Below are 25,236 nucleotides of genomic sequence, written 5' to 3'. Positions count from 1 at the left end.
ATTGGATCAGAACTGATGGGGGCCTGCAGTGGGAGAGACGTACAAGTAGATACTACAAAATGGTGAGTGGGAGGCAAGGGTGATGTGCTTGTTTCTAGCTTGGCACATTTGGCCAGTTTTGGGCCTTAAACTCTGTTGAGGAGAAAAGGAACTTGTGAGGGTAGGATGATTAGCTCAGTGAAGTTGAGTAAGGTCCCAAAGGTCACTGAGCAAATATATTCTAGAGCCCTGCCTGAACAATAGGCCCTTCCCACTGCTTCTGGGAAGATCACTGATTTGACCAGCTCATTCTCAGTAATTTGGAATAAGTAAACTCAACCTGTCTTTGCTCTCTGCCTGAATTTTAATTGTGGAAGGAAAAACTTGGCTCTTGGAGAAAGCATTTGAAATGTCTATAAAGAGAGTAAGGTAATTTTTGGCCTATTTCTTTCCTTCCTCCTTTCCTGATTTCCCTCCTCTCCTTTGAGGGGGTTAGGAAATAAAAGAGGTTAATTCAGCTTTTACAGTATGACCTGGGGAGGGGCCTGAGGAATGGTACTGGTCTTTGCTTTATTTATTTATTTATTTATTTATTTATTTATTAAAGATTTTATTTATTTATTCATGATAGTCACACAGAGAGAGACAGAGGGCAGAGACACAGGCAGAGGGAGAAGCAGGCTCCATGCACCGGGAGCCCGATGTGGGATTCGATCCCGGGTCTCCAGGATCGCGCCCCGGGCCAAAGGCAGGCGCCAAACTGCTGCGCCACCCAGGGATCCCTGGTCTTTGCTTTAGATCCAGTCTTCTGTGTCCTTGAGGAAACCAGGGTAGTCATGGATGGGCCCCTACCCCTACTTGAATCAACTTGTCACCTTCCCAGGACTAAATACATGCTTCCTATGTTCTTTAGTGTATTGGATACTATTTGTTGTTAATACTTCATGGTAATATTGATTAGGCTGTAATCCTTTGTGTCTGATGTCCGTTTTGCTAGTACTACTATTATACAACCATTTTATTTTCAGTGCTGAATAGTGTTAACTGTGCTAAGTATTGGACATCCATTAGCTCACTTATTCCTCACAACAACCCTAGGAGGTAGGGTTTTTAATCCTATTTTATAGATGGGCAAACAGAGGCTCAGTGATTTATCTCATCTTAATTCAGCCAATGAGTAGAGCCAGGATTTGTCAGAATCTGAGTCTAAAACCTGTCTATGCTCCATCCCTAAGCATTTCTGACCTTCCTCCAAGACAACTTTGGCAAAGAGTCCCCTTGGAAACTTCTTCCTTTGAGATGAAGGTGTCACTGGACCTGCTGATACTGTTAAGCTTTTCTGGGACAGCATAATGGGTTTGCAGGGTAGTCTCTACCTCCTAGGCACAGGGCTGGTGAGGGAGATGGGGGCACACTCCCGCCTGAGACACCTTGCCTCTAGGACTCTCCCTTTGCCTAGAATTTTTCTCCTAGATCTTTACCTGGTTGTCTTCTTGTCATTTAGATCTCTGTCAGATCTCAGCTCCTCAGAGTCCTTTGTAACAGCCTTATCTAAAGTGGTCTTTCTATTGGGTTTCCCCACAGTGCTTATCCTGCCAGAGATTATCTTCTTGTGTGAATCTTGTTTATTACCTGTCTTCCCCACTAGAGAACAGGGTTGGGGTATTCTTGTCCTTCTAGTATCTATTTGCAGTACCTGGCACATAGGCATTCAATAAATACTTACTGATGGGCGCCTTGGTGGCTCAGTGGGCCGACCGACTGCCTTCAGCTCAGGTCATGATCCCAGAGTCACGCTCCTTTCTTGGCAGGGAGCCTGCTTCTCCCTCACTCTGCTTGCTACTCCCCATGCTGTGCCTGCTCTTTCTGTGTCAAATAAATCTTAAAAAAAAATGAATGAAAGGACTTTTGTTTATTTATTTTAATATTTTATTTGAGAGAGACTGCGTGCATGAAAGAGCATAAACAGGGGAGGGGCAGAGGGAGGAGGCAATTTGGGGCTCCATCCCAGGACCCTAAGGTCATGACCTGAGCCGAAGGCAGATGCTTAACCGATTGAGCCACCCAGGTACCCCAGAACTTTTGTATATTTAAGTAATATTTTTAAAAATACAAAGATGTAATAAGTAATCCAAGATTAAAATCTTACCAACTAGATAATACCCTGCTGACAAAAAAAGTACATTTTTGAGGTTAGAAAATTCTAACAATATAGTAAGGTAAAAAATGAAAACTTACATTTCCATGCTGCATTCCTCTCATTAACAGAACTACTTAAACAGTTTCTTAGTTCCTTTTAAGAAATAATTTTATGCATATGCTATAATAGATGTACCTATATTTATATGTTTGTTTACATTGAAAAGATAATACCATACACATGCCTCTATACCATGCCCTTTTTACTTGACAATATGTCTTACAGATGGCTCCATATCGACATCTACTGATAGCCATTATTCCTTTTAATGGTTGTACAACATTCTATGTACATAATTTGTTTAACAAGGCCTCTTTTAATGGACATATTAGCTGCAGAAATTGCAGAGCTATATTGATCATCACTACAGGTAATTTGGCAGACTTTGGGGATGTATCTCTAGGGTAAGTTACTGGCTGTGGGACCATTGGGTTGCAGATATGTCTATTTTTTATTTATGTAATCTCTACTCCCAACGTGGGGATTGAACTCATCACCCGGAGATCAAGAATCACATGCTCTGCTGACTGAGCCCACCAGGCACACCATGTGTATTTTTGTAGATAGTGCCAAGTTGCCTCTAGGAAAACTTTTCCAATTTATGCTTCTACCAACAGTGCATAAGGATGCTTTTCTTTCTCCTCATACTGAAAACATTGATTATCCTACCTTTAAATATTTTGCCTTAGAACTGAAAAATTGTTATTTTGATTTGCATTTCTTTTAATTTAGGGTGATATTATATGGATAGAATATAACATGCTAATTAGAGCTTTGTATTTTCTCCCCCTTCCCCAGCAATCTGCCAGTTCTTATATTTTGCCCACTTTTGAGTAAGTTGACTTTTTTGTTCTTGGTTTGTATGCACTCTTATTTTTTTTTTTAAAGATTTTATTTATTTATTCATGAGAGACATAGAGAAAGAGAGAGAGGCAGAGACATAGGCAGAGGGAGAAGCAGGCTCCTTGCAGGAAGCCCGATGTAGGACTCATCCAGGGACTCCAGGATGACGCCCTAAGCCAAAGGCAGATGCTCAGCCACTGAGCCAGCCACTCAGGCGTCCCTCTTAATATAGGAAGTTAGCTCTTTGTCATTTGCTTTGTAGCTATACCTCCCCCCACCTTTGTGAAAGTGCCTCTTAAACAGTATTACACAGCATACACTTAAAGCTTTCATTTTTTTTTTAATTTTTATTTATGATAGTCACACACACACACAGAGAGAGAGAGAGAGAGAGAGAGAGAGAGAGAGAGGCAGAGACACAGGCAGAGGGAGAAGCAGGCTCCATGCACCGGGAGCCCAACGTGGGATTCGATCCCGGGTCTCCAGGATCGCGCCCTGGGCCAAAGGCAGGCGCTAAACCGCTGCGCCACCCAGGGACCCCAAAGCTTTCATTATTATTGATATAGGAGCATTGACTTTGAATACTGTATTAAAGAAATAAGCCCTTATATCTCCTTTGCGGCAGTGGGTTCCCATTATAGGGAAATTTAAATGTAAAGGGATAATTTAAAGCCCTATCAAGGTCTTTAAAATGGAATCCTATATAAATACAGATAGCGTAAGATTTTTTTTTTCTCTTATTTTTCCTCTGTGTCCTTATTGAATATATTACCTTTAATTCTTAAATCTGGAAGCTGGAGATTTTTTGAAGAAAAAGCCAAGGCCCTGAAGAATGGATAAGTTGAAAGCTATAGATAGAATCTTAGCCCTTTTGCATCCTTCTTTATTTATTTTTAAAGATTTTATTTATTTATTTGACAGAGCACAAGTAGGCAGAGCAGCAGGCAGAGGGAGAGGCAGAAGCAGACTCCCTGCCCAGCAGAGAGCTTGACCTGGGGCTGGATCCCAGGACCCCAGAATCATGACCTGAACTGAAGGCAGACTTTTAATCAAAAGAGCCAGCTAGGTGCCCCATCCTTTTGCATCTTGAGAACAACTTGTGTTAAACTTAATGTGAGAAGTTAAAAAAAAAAAAAGTACTTAGGTAACTTTTTAAATAAAAAATTCCTGCTTCTGCTTTGAACTCCTTTTGTTAGTGTTGTCAAATTGAATTGAGACTTTGGGGTGCCTGGCCGCCTAAGTCTGTAGACCATGGGACTTAGTATCTTAGGGTTGTGAATTCAAGTTCCATGGTGGGCGTAGAGTTTACTTAAAAACAACAAAATTAAATTGAGACTTTTAGATGATTTCTTGATGTCATTCCCCTTGCCCCTTGTTAGAGCTTGTTCATCTCCTTCTAGTGTTTGTGTTTATCTTTCTGGGTGGACTAGAGCAGGGTCTGAGTTGGATTTCTCCTCATTTCCAGCACAATGCCTGAGGAATAGTACTCACTAATCAATTGTCGAATGATTTAACGTGAAATCAAAAGACAAATGCTGCCACTCTAGAAGAGTGGGGGAAGATTGGGGATGGGACGCAAAAGTCATATTAATCCTTTGTCTTATTCTTTGTGATACCAGAGAGTAAAACTTCAAGTAAGTGGGTTAGAGTTCGAATGAAACAGGTTTTAGTTCATGGTTAGGAAGACAATTCAGCCTCAAGAGGAATTGTTTCTTTCTTTCTTTTCTTTTCTTTTCCTTTTTTTCCTTTGCGCCACTGGGAATAATTTGCTCATCTTCATTCATTTACTGCCTTCCTCCCATGCTCCTGTATTTTAATGGAAGGCCTCCTAGGGTACCTGGGGAGAATTTGTGTGATGAAAGAATTAATTCAGAAATGAAGCAGACCTGAGCTTTTGTTCTGGGGTTTGTCATTTAGCACTGTTAGCCAAATTACTTTAAGCCTAATTTCCTCATTTGTGACAATAGAATTATTAATAGCTAATAATTCCTTTGTAGTCCTTACTCTGTATCAGTCCTGTGCCCCTTAAATGGATTATCTCACTTAATCCTCACACCCACTGCCTAGAGATAGGTACTGTTGTCACCACTAACCCCTTTTAAGGAGAGGAAACAAATTCAGTGGGATTAAGTAGTTACTCAGATTCATTCAGGTAGTATGAGGTGGATCTGGGGGTTTAAGGTCAAGCGTTTAATCCCATTACATTATTATTATTTTTTAAATGATTTTATTTATTTGAGAAATAGCATGAGCAGGGGGGAGAGGCAGAGGGTGAAGCAGACTCCCCACTGAGCAGGAAGATCTAATTGGGCTTTTTCCCAGGACCTTGAGGTAATGACCTGAGTTGAAGGCAGATGCTTAACTGACTGAGCCACCAAGGTGCCCCTAAACCCATTACATTATATACATAGCCTCTGTAAAAGGGAGCTGTCCCCCATGCATAAAGTCTGACAAATATTTATAGCTTAGTGAGTGTTCAGTGCCACTCTGCCTTTCTTCTTGTTTGGCATCACTTAAAATTTTTTATTTTTTATTTTTAAGTAATCTCTATACCCAATGTGGGGCTTGAATTTACAATCCTTAGATCAAGAATTGCATGCTCTCTACTGACTGCACCAGCCAGGCACCCCTGGCATTACTTTTTCATATAATCTGGAAAGCCAAGCTATTAAGCTGTATATTACTTATGATGTATGAAATCAGAGATAAAAAGATAGATAATTTGAGGGATCCCTGGGTGGCGCAGCAATTTAGCGCCTGCCTTTGGCCCAGGGCGCGATCCTGGAGACCCGAGATCGAATCCCACATCGGGCTCCTGGTGTATGGAGCTTGCTTCTCCCTCTGCCTGTGTCTCTGCCTCTCTCTCTCTCTGTGTGTGTGTGACTATCATAAATAAATAAAAAAAAAATTAAAAAAAAAAGATAATTTGAGGTGGTATTTGTTAGTCAAGCCAAAATGAAAACTTATACTGATTAGATTTACTTACATCAGATTTGATATTTCATTTTTCTTGGGAGTGTTAGGTAAAGTCAGTCAGACCTCTGACTCTCCCTTTCCTAGGGTCATTATAGTAGAAACACTCCTTTTTTTTTTTTTTTAAGATTTTATTTATTTATTCATGAGAGACACACAGAGAAGCAGAGATAACAGACAAAAGGAGAAGCAGGCTCCATGTATGGAGCCTAACGTGGGACTCGATCCCAGGACTCCAGGATCACACCCTGGGCCAAAGGCAGGCGCTAAACCGCTGAGCCACCCAGGGATCCCCAGAAACACTCCTTCTTAACTTAATAACTTTTCAGTTTTTCAGAATGTTTTAGCTTCCTCTTTTTTTTTTTTAAATTTTATTTATTTATTTATTTTTTTATTTATGATAGTCACAGAGAGAGAGAGAGAGAGGCAGAGACACAGGCGGAGGAAGAAGCAGGCTCCATGCACCGGGAGCCCGACGTGGGATTCGATCCCGGGTCTCCAGGATCGCGCCCTGGGCCAAAGGCAGGCGCCAAACCGCTGCGCCACCCAGGGATCCCTGTTTTAGCTTCCTTAATACAACTGTCAACCATTCCTGTCTTCATTTGAGTTGTTTTGTGTGTTCCCCAGTATCAGCCCTTCAGAATTGGTTTAATGGATAGCTCATCCTTCAAATTACAGGGTTTTTTTTCTTATGGAAAAATTCCAATGTGAAAATCTTTAAATTTGTGAAATTGTTTAAAAGGAAAAGAACAAGTGTACCTGTCTGGCTCAGTCAGTAGAGCATGTGACTCTTGATCTCAGGGTTGTGAGTTCAAATCCCATGTTTGATGTAGAGATTACTTTAAAAAATAAATAAAAGGAAAAGAACAGTCACTTCCGGGATGCCTGAGTCTCTCAGGGCTCAGTGGTTGAGCGTCTGCCTTTGGCTCAGGTGGTGATCCTGGGGTCCTGGGAACGAGTCCTGCATCGGGCTCCTCGATGAAGGGAACCTGCTTCTCCCTCTGCCTATGTCTCTGCCTCTCTTTCTCTGTCTCTTATGAATAAATAAATAGGATCTTAAAAAGAAAACAAAATAAAGAGCAATCACCTACAACCTGTTTTTTTCTACCTTTTTTTTTTTTTTTTTAAGATTTTTATTGAGAGAGTGTGTGGGCATGTGCATGCACGAGTTGGGGGAGAAGCAGAGGGCAAGGGAGAGAGAAAATCTTAAGCAGGTTCCACACCTTGTATGGAGTCTGTTGTGGGACTTGATCATGATCCTGAGATCATGACCTCAGCTGAAATGAAGAGTCTGGAGCTTACCTGATTGAGCTACCCTGGTGTCCCTAAATACACATGTGTTTTTTTTTTTTTTTTTTCACATGTGTTTTAAAGATTTATTTTAGAGATATGGAGAGGGGCAAAGAGAGGAGGGGCCCAAGGTGGGGCTTGATCCAGGGATCCTGTGATCATGACCTGAGCTGAAATCAGGAGTTGGACACTTAATCGACTGAGCCATCCAGGTGCTCCAAACATATATGAGTTTTTTTTTTTTTTTTAAGATTTTATTTATTTCTTCATGAGAGATACACAGAGAGAGGCAGAGATACAGGCAGTGGGAGAAGCAGGCATTCCTCGAAGGGAGCCTGATGCGGAACTCGATCCCAGGACCAGGGTCATGCCCTGAGCCAAAGGCAGATGCTCAACCACTCAGGCGTCCCCATACATGAGTTTTAATGTGAGCTCAAAGTGGTGTAATTTGGGATCCTGACTTCTCATATAATGTACTGCATACAGATTCTTCCTAAGATATGATGGCATTACACATCAGATATGAGGATCCACTTCAGTGATTTTTCCACATTTAGTTAGTCCATTGCTAAGATTGTGTTTCTGATATGACACAGATGTTGCCCTAGCTTTACTCTGGTGTTGCTTGGGCAGTATAAGCTTTTTTTGAGACCCAAAGTTTAGTTGGGGAAAATGCAATTTGAGGTGGCCTGCTATGTGAAGGTGGCCTGTTTAAGTGCCTTGAGAACTCACCATCAGAACCACCACTGGCCCCTAGAGATAAATTTTATTCACACAGAAAATGATCACCAATCTCAGTATCCAAAGATTTGATGAAGAATTACTTAGGAAAATATAAATTGTCAGAATGAAGTCAAGAAGAGGCAGGAAAAAAAAAAAAAAAGAGGAGGCAGAAATATAAATAGAACAGAGAAAGTATAAATAGTTCTTTCTTGTCCAACCTTCCAAATAGGGCCAGAAATCAGTGTGTCAGCTTTTGTTTACCTCTTTTGTGTACATAAAATTCGTAGGAGTTGCAGCTTGTGGTTATTCTTCTGTTTACTGGCTACATTTTTGTTGTCCCCCCAGTGGGCTAGAGGCTTCATGAGGACAGGAAATGTGTGTCTCTTTTGGTCTTGACCATTTTTCTAGTGTCTCAGATATTGAATGCATTAGCAAATGATTATGTTTAACCTGGAGAGCAATTGTGTTTTTAGAGTTCTGAGGAATGCCCCTTATAGGTGAGTCCTTGTCAGCAGTGTTGAGTGGGGGTCTCCTCAGTTTCTGGAACTACAGGATGCTGAATAATAGAAGAGGAGGAGCCAAGGGAGGGCATGCCTGTGTTAGGATGAGAGCAGGCATGAAGAAAGCCACTGGCAGGGTTTCCTGGAACTTTTTGTTTTGAATAATGCCTGTTTGTCTTTTATGTGTAGTGAGTGATGCTACACTCTGGGCAGACTTTGCCTAAGTTTCATAAATATTTAATTGGCTTTTTTCAGGAGAATAAAGGCAGCCCTGCTGATGACTGAAAATGACAAAGCATCCACCTAACAGACGAGGAATCAGCTTTGAAGTGGGAGCCCAGTTGGAAGCCCGGGACCGATTAAAAAACTGGTACTTTTATATTTTTCTGCTAATTAAGTTGCTTCAGTAAAGGATTTTTGCTAGCACTGGTAAAGAGGGGTAGCCTGGGCCTTTCTCTAGTGTTTTCTTGCTCCCTGACTCTTGGAAGGTAGAAGGATACTTAAGCCTAGAGCTATGGAAATGCCCGTTCTTTTTGGTGCTTCCCTCTGTCCTGGAGACCATCCAGTGACTACTGTTAAGACTTGTTTCCAAAAAAAAAATTAAAAAAAAAAAAAAAAAGACTTGTTTCCCCTTTCTGCCTGTTTGGGTGAGGAAGTGTTGGGAAAAAGAAGCATGGATGGCTACAAGGCAAGGAAATGTTAAAAGTAGCATCTTTCTTGCTCTTGGCTGCCTATCTGGAAGAAGAAAGGAAAGATCAAGGATAGAAGAATGAAAGGGATTAGATGGGATTTGTTTGTGTATTGTGAACAATCTCTCCTGTTCTCTGGGTGTGTGCTATGGTTGAAATTTAGTCATCCCTCTGTAGGGGTGATTAAATTTAGAGGCTGAGGGGTTGTAGTCCTGACTTGTCATTGACTTGTGACCTCTGGCAGGTAATTAGCTACTTTGAGCATCAGCTTCATCTATAAATGTGTGGGTAGTAGTAATATCAACCTCAGAGTTTTTCTGAAAATCAAAGAATAGAATATGTGGAGAAAGGACTTCCTTACCAACTGTAAAATGATGGTTGTTGTTGAGGGCATCCTAGAATTTGGTCATTTGTTGATGCTTAAGGGAAAGGTGGGGGTTTCAGAACTCAAACCTGAGTTTTCATAAGGAAGAGTGTAGTCCTTTTGGGGAGTTTTCTCAAAATAGGCTGACCAGTTCTTGGGGTATAGGAAGAGGAAAGAGGGGAAAAAGAAGCAGGGAAATGACCGGAGCCCAAAATGTCTCTGCTGCCTTTTGGGGCTAGATTTGATATATGAATTATGGATGTTTTGAACACGTAGTTGTTTGCTTTATTTATTTATTTATTTATTTATTTATTTATTTATTTTTCATCTAGTTGTTTTAGGCTGTTTATGTTCTCTGTGATTATTTCCCCTTTTTGTTTTCCCTCAGCCCTTTTTTAAGACAGTTTAATCAAAAGAATTCTTTTTAAATATGGAAAAACATTAGACTATAAAAAAAGTAAATAAGTATGGCTAGCCGTTTAATAATCTGTGTACTTATCACTCAAATAAATATTAATAAAATGAATTAGTATGTAAAAATTTAACAAGATTTATAAATAACTTAATAAATGTCACTCAATAAATGAAACATTTTTGTTTTATTATATATATGTTGAAAAAATTGAGGATATAAAACATTTCTGATTTAATGGAAGTATCTTTTATACCTTTCCAATTCAGTTCCCCTTCTGAGTTCTATAGAGGCAACCAGCATCCCGAAGTTGGTTGTATCCTTTCTGTCCATGATTTTACATTTTTATTTATATATGTATTTATAAATAATAGAATCACTTTAGGTATTAAAAAAGTTAATATAAGTGGTATTATATTGCTTGTTTCTTTTCTTTAGCTTATGTTTTTGTAACTTATCCATACTGATATGAAGGATATTCATCCTAACTTTAATATAGAATTGCATTGTATGAATATACCATGTTAAAAAAAAGAATATACAATATTTTGTTTATCCTACTGATACACATTTAGATTCCAGTTTTTCACTTTATTTATTTTAAAGTAAGCAATAGGTCCAGTGTGAGGTTTGAAATAATAACCCTGAGATCAAGAGTCATATGCTCTATGTACTGAGCCAGCCAGGCACTCCTCTGGTTTTTCACTTTAAATACAGTGTTGCTGGGGTGCCTGGCTGGCTCAGACAGAAGAGTGTGCCACTCTTGGTTTCGGGGTTGTGAGTTTGAGCCCCATGTTAGGTGTAGAGATAACTAAAAAGAATAAATAAATAAAATTTTAAAATCCAAAACTGTGCTACTGTGAACATCTTTGTAAATGATTTTTTTGTGTGTGTCCATTTGCAATACTTCTTAGACAGTGGCTTTCAAACTTTTTTATGGTAATTTATAGTAAATATATTTTAAATCCAGTATAGTACTCATCCATGTATACATATAAATTTAATGGAAGCAAACATTTTTATTTATTTATTTATTTATTTATTTATTTATTTATTTATTTATTTATTTATTTTTTAAAAGATTTTATTTATTTATTCATGAGAAACAGAGAGAGAGAGAAAGGCAGAGACACAGGCAGAGGGAGAAGCAGGCTCCATGCAGGGAGCCCAACGTGGGACTCGATCCCCGGTCTCCAGGATCAGGCCTTGGGCTGAAGGCGGTGCTAAACCACTGAACCACCCAGGCTGCCCTGGAAGCAAACATTTTTAGAAACCGTTCTTAACCTTTAGTACATGCATTACATTCTGATGTTTTCCCTCTATGTTGTATGTATGTTTCCTGAACATATCCACAAATGCTGGTTTAGAATCATTATTTTATAATCTAATGGGTCATGGAACTGTTGTTTGATAAGCCCTATTCTAGTGGATTTGTTGAGTAATATGATATATACATTTTCAGTTTTACTGGAAGTTGCCAAGTTTATCTCCAAAATGCTTCTTCTAAATTATACTTGTGCAGTAGTGTGTAAAACTTCCTGTTTTTCTATATCCTTATCAATCCTTGCTTTTTATAGACTTTCTGGTTTTGCCAGTCTGTTGGTTATGAAACTTTCACTAGGCATACTGTCTAGTGAAATCGAGCATTTTTCAATATATGTGTTCTGTGACTTGCTCTTGACTATTTTCCTATTGGATTGTTTGTCTTTTTTTAGTGATTTATTAGTGTTTTAGTAATATGTTATGGATTCCAATTCTTCGTCAGTTTGTGTTGCAGAAATTTTCTTTCTTTCTTTTTATTTATTTATTTATTTATTTATTTATTTATTTATTTATTTTTATTTATGATAGTCAGAGAGAGAGAGAGAGAGAGAGAGGCAGAGGGAGAAGCAGGCTCCATGCACTGGGAGCCTGACGTGGGATTCTATCCCGGGTCTCCAGGATCGTGCCCTGGGCCAAAGGCAGGCGCTAAACCGCTGCGCCACCCAGGGATCCCTGCAGAAATTTTCTAGTCTGTGGCTTGACTTTTCAGCTTGTTTCTGGTATCTTTATGGCACATGATCCTCTCCTAAATTCTTCTAAAAGTATTAAGTTTGGCTTTTCACATTTTGATCTTTATCTACCTAGAATTGATTTTATGTATGGGATGAACTTGGTCTGATCTTTTTTATTCACTATATAAAATAATCAGTTGCCCCAACATAGTTTATAGGACAGTCCATTCTTTCCCCACTGATCTGTAGTACCATTTCTATGTATCAAGTCCCATAACGTGAATTTATTCTTAGCTCTTTATTATATTAGTTTATATTTACTCTAGTGCAATTAGCAACACATTGTCTAATTCATATTGCTTTAAAGTAAGTCTTGGGAAGCCCCGGTGGCGCAGCGGTTTAGTGCTCGCTGCCTGCAGCCTGGGGTGTGATCCTGGAGACCCAGGATCGAGTCCCACATCAGGCTTCCTGCATGGAGCCTGCTTCTCCCTCTGTCTGTGTCTCTGCCTCTCTCTCTCCCTCTTCCTGTGTCTCTATGAATAAATAAACAAAATCTTTAAAAAAAAAAAAAGTCTTGATAGCTGTTAAGACAGATTTTGCATCTTTGTGCTTTATTTTATTTGATTCTTCAATCTTTACTGTTATCGTAATTGAAGTATAATTGACATTCAATGTTACATACTTTTAATGTGTTTTATTTTAGGGAGCCTGGGTGGCTCAGGGGTTGAGCATCTGCCTTTGGCTCCAGGCCATGATCCTGGAGTGCCGTATTGAGTCCCACATCTAGTGCCCCTTGGGGAGCCTGCTTCTTCCTCTGCCTGTGTCTCTGCCTCTCTGTGTCTCTCATGAATAAATAAAATCTTAAAAGTAATAACGTGAATTTTATTTTAATATTTTTATTGTATTTTTTAAAAAAGATTTATTTGTTTGTTTATTTATTTATGAATGACAGACACACAGAGAGAGAGGCAGAGACACAGGCAGAGGGAGAAGCAGGCTCCATGCAGGGAGCCCGATGTGGGATTCCATCCTGGGTCTGCAGGATCACACCCTGGGCCCAAGGTGGTGCTAAACCACTGGGCCACCGGGCTGCCCAGGTCGTTTTTTTTAAAGATTGTGTGTGTGTGTGTGTGTGTGTGTGTGTATGTATTTATATTTATATTTATTTATATTTATTTGAGAGGGAGAGAGAGAGGGAGGGAAGGAGGGAGAGAGAATATTTGTGAGTGGGGGGAGGGCAGAGCAGAGAATCTGAAGCAGACTCTGCTGAGCACAGGGTCCCACATGGGGCTTGACACCATGACCCTGATATGACCTGAGCTAAAATCGAGTCAGATGCCCAACCTACTGAGCCACCCAGTTGTCCCTGGATCTTTTTATATTACATTTTCTCTTTGGTTATTGGTGGTGTGTAGTAATGCTATTGAGTTTTGTTGTTTTTGGCCAAATTCGGCGTGTGAACTTTTACTGAGATCATAATTCAAAAGCAACTGCTAAAAAAACCATTTATGACATTTATGTGATTGTTGGAAATTTGAATATCAATTAATGATATTAAAGCATCATTGTTAACTTTTTTAAAAAGTTGTTATTTATATGAAAGCGCATGAGAGGGGATCCCGGGGTGGCGCAGTGGTTTGGTGCTTGCCTTTGGCCCAGGGCGCGATCCTGGAGACCCGGGATCAAATCCCACATCGGGCTCCCGGTGCATGGAGCCTGCTTCTCCCTCTGCCTGTGTCTCTGCCTCTCTCTCTCTCTCTCTGTGACTATAATAAATAAAAATTAAAAAAAAAAAAAAAAAAAAGAAAGCGCATGAGAGAGAGAGAGCACATAAAAGCAGGGGGAAAGGGGATCCCTGGGTGGCTCAGCGGTTTGGCGCCTTCCTTTGGCCCAGGGCGCGATCCTGGAGTCCCAGGATCGAGTCCCGCATCGGGCTCCTGGCATGGAGCCTGCTTCTCCCTCTGCCTGTGTCTCTGCCTCTCTCTCTCTCTCTCTGTGTCTATCATAAATAAATAAATAAGCTTAAAAAAAAAACGGGGAGAGGCAGAGGGAGAGGGGGAAGCAGGCTCCCCACTGAGCAGGGAGCTCAACTCAGGATTTGATCCCAGGACCCTGAGATCATAACCTGAACCGAAGGCAGATGTTTAACTGATTGAGCCATCCACACGTCCCGAGCATTGTTAACTTCTACAGGAATGGAAGTGGTACAGCTATGTTTTTTAACAAGTCCTCATTTTTTAGAGATTGTATACTGACATTTATGAATAAAATGATATATTGTAAAACAAAAAAAAATGATATATTGTCTGGAACTTGCTTCAAAGGTAATATGAAGGGAGGAAAGGATGGGAGGATAGAGGAAGCAAAAGTAGTCATGACTGGTGGATATGTAAGGGTTTATTGCTGTTGGGTTTTGTATGCTAATTTTGTATCCAGAAACTTGTGCTGCATTTTTATACTTGAGCTACTAGCTTTTTCGGGTTTTCTACATAGACTGTCATTTATATCCAAATAGATATATTGCCTCTTACTTTCCAATCCTTATGCCTCTCATTTCTTTTCCTTCCTTCTTCCTTTGCTCCCTTTTCTTTTTTTTTAATTTTTTTTTTTTTTTTAATTTGTGAGAGAGAGAGAGAGAGGGAGATAGGCAGAGACACAGGCAGAGGGAAAAGCAGGCTCCATGCACCGGGAGCCCGATGTGGGACTCGATCCCGGGTCTCCAGGATCGCGCCCTGGGCCAAAGGCAGGCGCTAAACCGCTGCACCACCCAGGGATCCCTCCCTTTTCTTTCCTTCTCTCTCTCTCCCATTTTTTTAAAAAATATTTTATTTATTTATTTGAGAGAGTGACAGAGCAAGCATGAACAAGGTGGTGGGGGATGGGCAGAGGGAGAGGGAGAAGCAGACTCCCCTCTGAGCAGGGAGCTGATGCGGGGCTTGATCCCAGGACCCTGGGATCATGACCTGAGCCGAAGGCAGATGCTTAACCACCTGAGCCACCCAGGCACCCCTCTTTCCCATTTTTTTTTTAAGATTTTATTTATTTATTTATGAGAGACACAGAGAGGCAGAGACATACCCAGAGGGAGAGAAGCAGGCTCCCTGCAGGGAGCCGGATGCAGGACTCAATCCCAGGACCCTGGGATCACGACCTGAGCCAAAGGGAGACGCTCAACCACTGAGCCACCCAGGCATCCCTCTCCTGTTTCATTGACCAGGACCACACTAGCACGGTGTTAAATGGTTGTGGTGATAGTAGTCTCCAGTGTCTTACTGTTTGATTAATAGGAGCCCATATGAAGGTTCTTCACTGAAGTATCATGTTTAATGTTAAGATCATGGTAGATTTTTTAATCAGATTAAGGTAGTTTCTTCCTGTTTATTTCTTGCTGCTGGAAGTTGTTTGTTTTTTTTTTTTTTCACCTAGCCTGAGAGATAGCTCATGACTGTTAAATTTTATCTAATGCTTTCTGGACAACTAATTACTTGACTGTATACATTTTTATCTCTTCAGTGTATTAGTATGGTATATGACATTAGTAGATTTTTTTTTTTTAAGATTTTATTTATTTATTCATGAGAGACACAGAGAGAGAGAGAGAGAGAGAGAGAGAGAGGCAGAGACCTAGGCAGAGGGAGAAGCAAGCTCCATGCAGGGAGCCTCATGTGGGACTCAATCCTGGGACTCCAAGATCATGCCCTGAGCCCAAGGCAGACGCTCAAGCACTTAGCCACCCAGGCTTCCCCATTAGTCGATTTTTTAATGTTGAACAGTTTTTGCCTGTATTCCTGGATAGACCCTATTAGGCCATAAATATAATACATGATATAATATATGTATAATATGATAATAAGATATATATTAAATTATGGGATTCAGTTTGCTATTATTTTATTTGGGATTTTGGTATCCATGTTCATTAGTATTTTTGGTTTTGATCTTTTCTTGCACTATCTTTGTCTAGTTTCAGTCTGTTCTAGAATTCTTAGAAAGTGAGAGTCTTCTTTTTTTTTCTCTGAAACAGCTTCTTTTTACTTTTAAAGATTTTATTTATTTGAAGGATGCCTGGGTGGCTCAGCGGTTGCCTCTCTCTCTGTCTCTCATGAATAAATTTTAAAATCTTAAAAAAAAAGATTTTATTTATTAGAGAATATATGTGAATAGCGTAGGGAGGTGAAGGAGCAGAGAGTTGGGGAGAAAAGCAGTCTCTGTGCTGAGTGCAAAGCCTGATGTGGGGCTTGATCCCAGAACCCTGAGATAATGACCTCAGCTGAAACCAAGAGTCATATGCTTAACTGACTGAGCCACCCAGGCCCCCCATCTGGGAAGTTTCTTGAAGCTTTCCTAAATCTTGCCAGTATCCCTTTTTGTAAAAATAATTTTTTAAAAAATATTTTATTTATTAAATTTTAGTCTCCCAAATCAAATACTTCTTTAAAGTTTATTATTTGTGTGTGTGTGGGGGGGGGGGAGGGCAGAGGGAGAGAGAGAGAAAGAGAATCTTGAGCTTGCTCCACACAGGGTGTGGAGCTTGATGTGGGGCTTCATTTCACAACCCTGAAATCATGACCTGAGTCGAAATCAAGAGTCAGACCCTTAGCTGACCGAGCCACCCAGGCATCCCTCAAATACTTGGTTATTGTTCTATTTTATTTTTCTTGAGTCAATTATCTTACTTATATTTTTTTCAAGTTGCTAGTAATATAGTATTATATAGTGAATAGTAAGTAATACAGGAAAAACTTACTTGTAATTCTACCAACTTAACAAGGTAGTCTTTTTTGTAATTGCTTATATATACAGAAGGCATGATCACGGGGCAGCTGCCTGGCTCAGTAAGTGGAGCATATGACTCTTGATCTTGGGTTGTGAGTGTGAGCCCTATGTTTTTTTTTTTAAATATATTTTTTAAAGGATTTATTTATTCATGATAGAGAGAGAGAGGCAGAGACACAGGCAGAGGGAGAAGCAGGTTCCATGCCAGGATTGCGCCCTGGGCTAAAGGCAGGCGCCAAACTGCTGAGCCACCCAGGGATCCCCGTGAGCCCTATGTTGGGTGTAGAGATTGCTTTAAAAAAATTTTGTTAAAAGGGCAGCCCCGGTGGCACAGTGGCTTAGCGCCGCCTGCAGCCTGAGGTGTGATCCTGGAGACCCGGGATCGAGTCACATGTCAGGCTCCCTGCATGGAGCCTGCTTCTCCCTCTGCCTGTGTCTCTGCCTCTCTTTCTCTCTGTGTCTCTCATGAATAAATAAATAAAAAAAAAATCTTAAAAAAAATTCTGTTAAAATAAAATAGGCATAGAGTGCCTGGGTTGCTCAGTTGGTTAAGTGTCAGACTCTTGAATTGAGTCCAGGTCTGAGTCTCCTTGTTTATCTCCTTCCCCTTTTGTTTCTCTGCGTGTGTGTGTATACTCTTTCTTCCAAATAAATAAAAATAAAACAGGCATGATCTGAGTGTACATAAGATTTTTACATATTCTTTTACTTTTTTAGTTATTATGATAGCATAATGTAAAACATGTCTATTCTCTTAAGTGGATAAACTATGTTTCATATCATTATTCTTTTTTTTTTTTTAAGATTTTATTTATTTATTCATGACAGACACAGAGAGAGAGAGAGGCAGAGACACAGGCAGAGGGAGAAGCAGGCTCTGTGCAGGGAGCCCGACGTGGGACTCCATCCCGGTCTCCAGGATCACACCCCGGGCTGCAGGCGGCGCTAAACCGCTGTGCCACCAGGGCTGCCCTTATTCTACTTTTAGAACTTTTTGTTTCCAGTTTTTTTTTTAAAGATTTATTTTATTTATTTCTTAGAGAGATAGCTCTAGTGGACGGATTAGAGGGAGAGGGAAAGAGGCAGAACCTCAAGAAGACTCTGCTGAGCATGGAGCTTGGGGCTCCATCTCACAAGCTTAAGATCATGACCTGAGCCAAAATCATGAGTTGGAACCTCAACCGACTGTGCCACCCAGATGTCCCTGCTTCCAATTTTTCTTTCACAGTTCCACAGAAAGTGGTTTATTGCCTTTAGAACAAAATAAGGTGCTTTCAGAACTTTTGTCAGTGAAGAAAAACTGTTAGAACTTGAAAACTTCATAAAATATTATTTGGCACTAATAGAACGCTTCCCACTTGCAGCCTGAGCTGTCCGATTAGGTACAGCTAACTACTTAGAAGCAGGGCTTGTGCTTATGATTCGTGTACCAAGTGTCAGGTCTGACCTCCTTGTCCTGATTGCATGTGGTGCTCCTCCAGCACCCACTCAGTCACTGCTCTTCCCCACCACCCTGTGCTTTGTAGTCCAGTTTGGACCTTGTTTAGGTGTGTTTGTTAGGTGTTGCCTATGGAGCAGGCAGGGGGCCAAGCTACTTTTGGGGCAACACAGGCCAGGATCAGCTCACTATCCAAGGAGGGCCAGGACCCTCGTGCCTGGTGCTGCCATTTCAGATTCTAGTCTGACTGTGGGGTCAGCATGCTTGGTATAGATTAAGTGTGAACTCCCAACAACTACAGATGTCTAAGGCAGGAAAACAAGACTGCCAGCTTGTGGCAGCCCCAACATTGATCCTCAAAGGCTGATTTTGATTTTTAACCCTGCTTAAGGAGAAAAGGGACCCTTCCCCACAGCCTTATGGGACAGAGGCCCTCCAAATGTTTTACATATTTACTCCTGTGGTAATTTAATAAGCTTTGTGTCAAGCAGTGAATAGAATGCTGCCTTGCCCATTTTTGTTGTAGGCAGGAGAACAGATCTTGTTAGGGGGACAGAGGGACCTGCTTATGGCTAGAGTGGTCTGGTTTTAGAGGAATGTGTGGGACTAAGGGAAGGAATGTGTATAGGCCCAAGGAAGGATGAGCCTTGCTTTGCCTGTGGAGGTAGGAAAGGCTTCTCAGAAAAGGTGAGACTAGGGGATCCCTGGGTGGCGCAGCGGTTTGGCGCCTGCCTTTGGCCCAGGGCGCGATCCTGGAGACCCGGGATCGAATCCCACGTCGGGCTCCCGGTGCATGGAGCCTGCTTCTCCCTCTGCCTGTGTCTCTGGCTCTGTCTCTGCCTGTGTCTTTGGCTCTGTCTCTCCTTCTATCTCTCAAGAATAAATTAAAAAAAAAAAAAAAAAAAAAAAGGTGAGACTGGCACCATGAGTAAAGCTGCAGCAAACATCTGGCCAAAAGCAGAGTTTTTTGAGGGTGGGGTATGAGTGCTATAGGATCAGTTTACAGGGTTGGATGGCTAGGTCCTTTTGGCTGAAGGTGACTACACAGAGAAATCCAATTGTCCTGGAGTCACATTCAGATAAGTTGGCTACCTCGAATACCTTCAAACATTATGAAAAGTTGAAAGAACAGTGTAATAAACACTATACTTTCCCATCTGTATTCACAAATTGGTAACATATTTACCCAATTTGATTTATATACTTTTTAAATGTAATTAATCGTAATTAGCAGTAATTCTATAATATTTAGTATCCAAACCATTTTCAGATTTTCCTGTTGTCCCAAACTGTCATTTTTCAAAATCAAGATTGGCACATTATAGTTTGTTTTGTTTTGTTTTTTTAAGATTATGGGGAAGCCCAGGTGGCTCAGTGGTTTAGTGCTGCCTTTGGCCCAGGGTGTGATCCTGGAAACTCAGGATAGAGTCCCAAGTCGGGCTCCTTGCGGGGAGTCTGCTTCTCCCTCTGCCTGTGTCTCTCCCTCTCTCTCTCTCTCTCTCTGTGTGTGTGTCTTTCATGAATAAATAAATAAAATATGTTTTAAAAAATATTTTATTTATGTATTTGACACAGGGAGACATCACAAGCAGGGGGAGGGAACGGGAGAAGCAGGTAGAGGGAGATGAAGAAACAAGCTTTCTGCTAAGCAGGGAGCCTAATGCAGAACTCAATCCCAGGACTCTGAGATCGTGACCTGAGCTGAAGGAAGATGCTTAAGTGGCTGAGCCACCCAGATGCCCCTACATTTTTGTTTTTATATATTTTAGTTCTTTTATTCTGTAATAATCCTTTATCCCCTGCTAATCCTTCCCCTCTCATGGCTGGCTGGCTTGCTTTCTTTTTAAAGAGTTTATTTTTAGGTGATCTACACCTCATGTGGGGTTCAAACTTGCAACCCTGAGATCAAGAGCTGCATGCTCTACCAACGGAGCCCACCAGGAGCTCCAATTTATTTATTTTTAAGAGTTCTGAACCATTTTGCAAACTCTTCCACATGCTGGGTTAGTCACATTGTTTTCTTATGGTGAATTTAACTTGTTTCTTATATTCATTTATATTTCCTATTAGCTGGAAGTTGGGTCTAGACATCAGAATTAACATTTATTTGCAGAATGTTTCATTGGTAATGCTGTCGGTTTCATATTGTATCACATCAGGGGTGATATCAGGATATCACTGAGCCACCCGGGCTGCCTATGAGTTTTAACACATGTATAGATTCTTACAAACATCACTAACAGGATAAGAACACCTAAAGAATTCACTTATGCTGTGCCTTTGCCAGTCGATAATTATTTGATTTGATTATTTTTTTAGGATTTTACTTATTTGTTGGGGCAGCCCAGGTGGCTCAGCAGTTTAGTGCTGCCTTCAGCCCAGGGCATGATCCTGGAGACCCAGAATCGAATCCCACATCGGGCTCCCTGCATGGAGCCTGCTTTTCCCTCTGTCTGTCTGTCTGTCTCTCTCTCTGATAAATAAATAAATAATCTTAAAAAAAACTGGAAAGATTTTACTTATTTGTTAATTTATTTTATTTGTTCTTTTAGAGAGAGAGCTCACGCACTCAAGTGGGGGGGGTGGAGAGGCAGTGGGAGAGGGAGAGAGAAAACGACTCAGGGCTTGATCTCAGGATCCTGAGATCATGACTGAGCCGAAATCAAGAGTTGGATGCCCAACTGACTGAGCTATCCAGGCCCCCCAAGATATTAAGTAATCTTTACATCCAGTGTGGGGCTCAAACTCACAACCCTGAGATCAAGACTCACATGCTGCCCTGACTGAGCCAGACAGGTGCCCCTGATTTATTTTCTTAACTTGTCTGTCTTCCTTATTAGGATGTAAGCTCAGTGAGGGCTGGTGCATTACATTTGGTTCTCTGAGAAGCTGTACAGTTGATCCATTTGGATCAACTGTAGAGGGAAATGGGGAGTGAGGTGAAGAGGCTGGGAGAGCTATCAGACTGTCTTGCAAGTCTGATCCCTGGGGAGGAGAGAAAAGGAAGGTAGACTGCCTTCCAGTCGCAGTAGGGTTCTCAGAAAGTTTTGGCAAAGGAGATGCGGATATCTCAAGCCAACATTGCTGTCAAAAGAGTCTTGTCTCCCAGAAGAGTCTTGTCTTAGTATACCTGCTCACTTAATCCTTGACTGAGAGCAGCTGTAGGGAAGTGTGGAGATGGCACAGAAGTCAAGTCGGGGATTGGATTTAGATCCTTTGCACCTGGTGTCAGTTACTGTCCCCTTGATAAGGATGTGATGGGTGCATTTTCAAGGCAGCCATGGGTGTGCTATCAATTTTGTTTGCCGATATATCTCTAGTGCCTGAAAATTGCACTTGGAATATAAGCGGTAATAAAATATTTGTGGATCAAGTTCCAAATGATTGTAGGAAAGCAGTTTTCTAGGTTGTTCCAAGTGGTTACATCTTAAGCTTGCGAGAAATTTTTTTTTAATACTGCAGAATTAGATAGCAATTATGTATAGGATTGACTGTACCAGGCTTCCTATATGCAGCTTCTCCATTAAATCTTCTCAGCAAGCTATGTTGTTTATTGTTTCAATTTTATAAGTGGAGGAGAAAACCAAGGTTCAGAGAGGTAAAAGTCTTTTGTTCTAAATTTCACAGCTAGTGTGTGGTGTAGCTGGGATTAAACTGTTGATCTGATTCCAAAAGTTGGCTATGCTTCCCAGGTGATTTCCTTTCCCTAGTGATATTTTTCTAAGTTCTCTTCCATATTTTCTGGATTTGCTGCTAGGTTGCAAAAAAAAAAAAAAAGGATTTTTTTTTTTTTTTTTTTTGTATGAAAAGGATTAAACATTTTTCAAAACCCATGTGACAGTAGACATGTATGGAGATACAAATGTGACCCAGAGTGGGTGAGTGGGTCTTTCTGGATTAATGCTTTGATATTTTTAATAGACCTGTATCTTTGATTTATTTTGTTTGTGATACTTACACAGAAGCCTGGTTTCTCTCCTACCTTGTCTACTACACATATACTTGGTAATGTTAAGCAACAATAACAGTGGCAGCTAACATTTATCAGAGATTTGCCTTAATTGCTTTATATGAGGTATCTCATTTAATCCCGGAAAGCAAGCCCATTTGAAACTGATCTCTGAAGCAAAATGACTTGCCCAGGATCACAGATTTTTTTTCTTTTTAGATATTTTATTTTATTTATTTATTTTTTTAAAGATTTTATTTATTTACTCATAGAGACACAGAGAGAGAATGAGAGGCAGAGACACAGGCAGAGGGAGAAGGCAGGCTCCGTGCAGAGAGCCCGAAGTGGGACTTGATCCAGGGTCTCCAGGATCACGCCCTAGGCTGCAGGCAGTGCTAAACTGCTGCGCCACCGGGGCTGCCTTAGATATTTTATTTTTAAGTAATCTTTATACCCAAGGTGGGGCTCCAACTCACAACCCTGAGATCAAGAGTTGAATGCTCTTCCAGCTAAGCTAGATGGGCACCCCACCAAGATCACAGATTAATCACTCATTGAATCTGAGACTTAACCTAGTTTTGTTAAACAACTATTTTATGTATCTTACCAGAATTCATTTGTAAATCATCCAAACCAGCTTTTCTTAAATTCCAGGGTCCCAAAGAAATCACAGGATTAAGATTTTTATTATTTAGAGAGGGGAATTTGTAAAATATAGATTTAGATTTTTTGGAGACTGGCAAGATGGTGGAAGAGTAGGGGTCCTCAACTCATTTTTTTTTTTTCTCAACTCGTTTGATCCCACAAACTTACCTAGATATCTTTCAAAACATCTTGAACACCTATGAATTTGACCTGAGAGGTAAAGAGAGAACAGCTGGAAGATTTAGATTTTTCCATGAGATACAATGTTATCTCACCAAACAGGCTATGGAATACTGATAAGAATTTGTGTTCTAATTTAGGACCTACCACTTTGGGGCACACTTCCCAGATATCCATTTCCTACTCTATGGATGGTGTAATCCTGCCTGCTCTCTTTACTTCCAGGGTTGTGCAGATGAATTGACTAACATGTGAGAGGCTTCAGTCTCCTAGCAATGATATTTGGTGGATAGAACAGAATCTGCTAGTTCTGCCGCCCTCCGCCTTGTTCCCTTCATCTGTCAGGAGCACACCATCTGCCTGGATCAGTAGTCCTGGCCTTCTCTCTTCTTGCCCAGATCATGGTGACAAACTCCTCTGTTGTTTCTTTCCTGACTCTTTGGCACATTTCCACTGCTTTGTTTCCATATAAGCTGATTATGGTCTCCTTCCACTTTTTTTTTTTTTTTTAAAGATTTTATTTATTTATGAGAGAGAGAGAGAGAGAGAGAGAGAGGGAGAGAGAGAGAAAGAGGCAGAGACACAGGCAAAGGGAGAAGCAGGCTCCATGCAGGGAGCCTGACATGGGACTTGATCCTGGGTCTCCAAGATCAGGCCCTGGGCCGAAGGCAGCGCTAAACTGCTGAGCCACCCGGGCTGCCCTCCTTCCACTTTTTGTACGAAGGATTTTAAAGTCTGAGTTGTATAATGTCCTTAGCACCCCTCTCAAATTTTTTTAAATTAGAATTATTTGCACTAATCATATCTGTGTTCCTGGTTGTTACCTCTTCACTTCTTGTACCATCCTTTTTTTTTCTTTTTTCTTTTTTTTTTAAAGCACAACATTTTATTTATTTATTCATGAGAGACAGAGAGAGAGAGAGAGAGAGAGAGACAGCTAGAGAGGCAGAGACATAGGCAGAGGGAGAAGCAGGCTCCATGCAGAGAGCCCGATGTGGGACTCCATCCCAGGTCTCCAGGATCACACCCTGGGCCGAAGGCAGGCGCTAAACCTCTGAGCCACCCGGGCTGCCCTGTACCATTTCCTTTTTTAAAAACATTTTTATTTTTATTTTTTAAATTTAGGTTTATTTTTTTTAGGGTACTTTGTCACAGTACCCCCCCCTTTTTTTTAATATTTATTTATGATAGGCACACAGTGAGAGAGAGAGAGAGGCAGAGACACAGGCAGAGGGAGAAGCAGGCTCCATGCACCGGGAGCCCGACAGGGGATTCGATCCCAGGACCCCAGGATCACGACCTGAGCCAAAGCTAGAAGCTCAACCACTGAGCCACTCAGGTGCCCCTACCATCCTTTTTTCTTAAGTAATTTTTCACTGGGTACCTGACTGGTTCAGTTGTGAGTTAGAGCCTCATGTTGCATGTAGAGATTACTTAAAAATAAAATCTTACAAAAAATAAAAGTAATTTTTCATTTCTGAGCTTTACACACATGTATTGAGTGTCTGCTGGGAGTCAGACACTAACTACACAGTGTGGAATGAAGAAAAATCACGCAGGTCTCTCAAGAAGTTTAGACGACACTAGAGTATTTAGCTCTGGCTTTTAGCATTGCCAGTCAATGATGTTAATCATATATTCTCATGCTAATAGTCTCCATTTATTGAGGGATTTACTCTGCCAGTGACAAGTCTAAAGGCTTTACCTATTACACCCTATATAATTCTCATAATATTACATGGTGTGGGTATTCCCATCTTATACATGAGGAAACAGGCACACGCAGTTAACTAAGTTGCCCAAAGTTGCACAACTAGTAAATGATGAATTTGGGACTTGAATCAAGGTGGTTTGGCTTGTGGGCACAACAGGATGACTTTGATCCCTGTGCTGTATCCTTTTTTTTTTTTCCTGTGCTGTATCCTATACCTAGGATAGAAAGTAAAGTTCTTGAAATTAATTATATCATAAGATGTTACTTAACTCTGTACAGAGTTCTTGTATAAACCCCTGAGGGAGAACAGTTAATTTTGTTTGTGGGAATTTCAGAAGGCTTCACAAAGGTGTCTAATGCTAAGTCATTCATTTAGTACTAGATGCTGGTGATACAGTGATGATTAAGATGGACATAATCCCAATCTTTAAGAGCTGACATTTGGTGGAGGTAGACGGACCAACAGACCCATACCTGTAAGGTTAGGTGGTGGTAAATGCTAGCTAGTAAGAGGAATAAGTACTAATGAGTAGACAAGAGTGTGACACAGTGTGTGTATAAGGGGTG

General features: G+C 40.8%; 1 protein-coding gene and 1 non-coding gene across 3 annotated transcripts in view; one reads left to right on the top strand and one right to left on the bottom strand.

Moving 5' to 3' along the window:
- Positions 1-25,236, top strand: part of PHF20 (PHD finger protein 20) — a 150,663-nt gene that overhangs the window by 14,004 nt on the left and 111,423 nt on the right. The window contains exons 1-2 of one of the 2 annotated variants that reach the window (XM_026009785.2): positions 340-408; positions 8,764-8,878. In XM_026009785.2, coding sequence (XP_025865570.1) covers positions 8,796-8,878 — 83 coding nt within the window. In that variant the 5' untranslated portion in view covers positions 340-408; positions 8,764-8,795. Of the gene's footprint in view, positions 1-339; positions 409-8,763; positions 8,879-25,236 lie in introns of those variants that run through there. The other variant, XM_026009784.2, reaches the window with a different exon arrangement.
- LOC112928286 (small Cajal body-specific RNA 20) lies at positions 18,481-18,614 on the bottom strand. The gene has a single exon (XR_003236729.1).

Source organism: Vulpes vulpes, chromosome 14 (assembly GCF_048418805.1).
Source record: "Vulpes vulpes isolate BD-2025 chromosome 14, VulVul3, whole genome shotgun sequence".
Lineage (NCBI taxonomy): Eukaryota > Metazoa > Chordata > Mammalia > Carnivora > Canidae > Vulpes > Vulpes vulpes.
The sequence above is the reverse complement of the archived record's forward strand: the minus strand, read 5'-3'. Positions and strand labels throughout refer to the sequence as shown.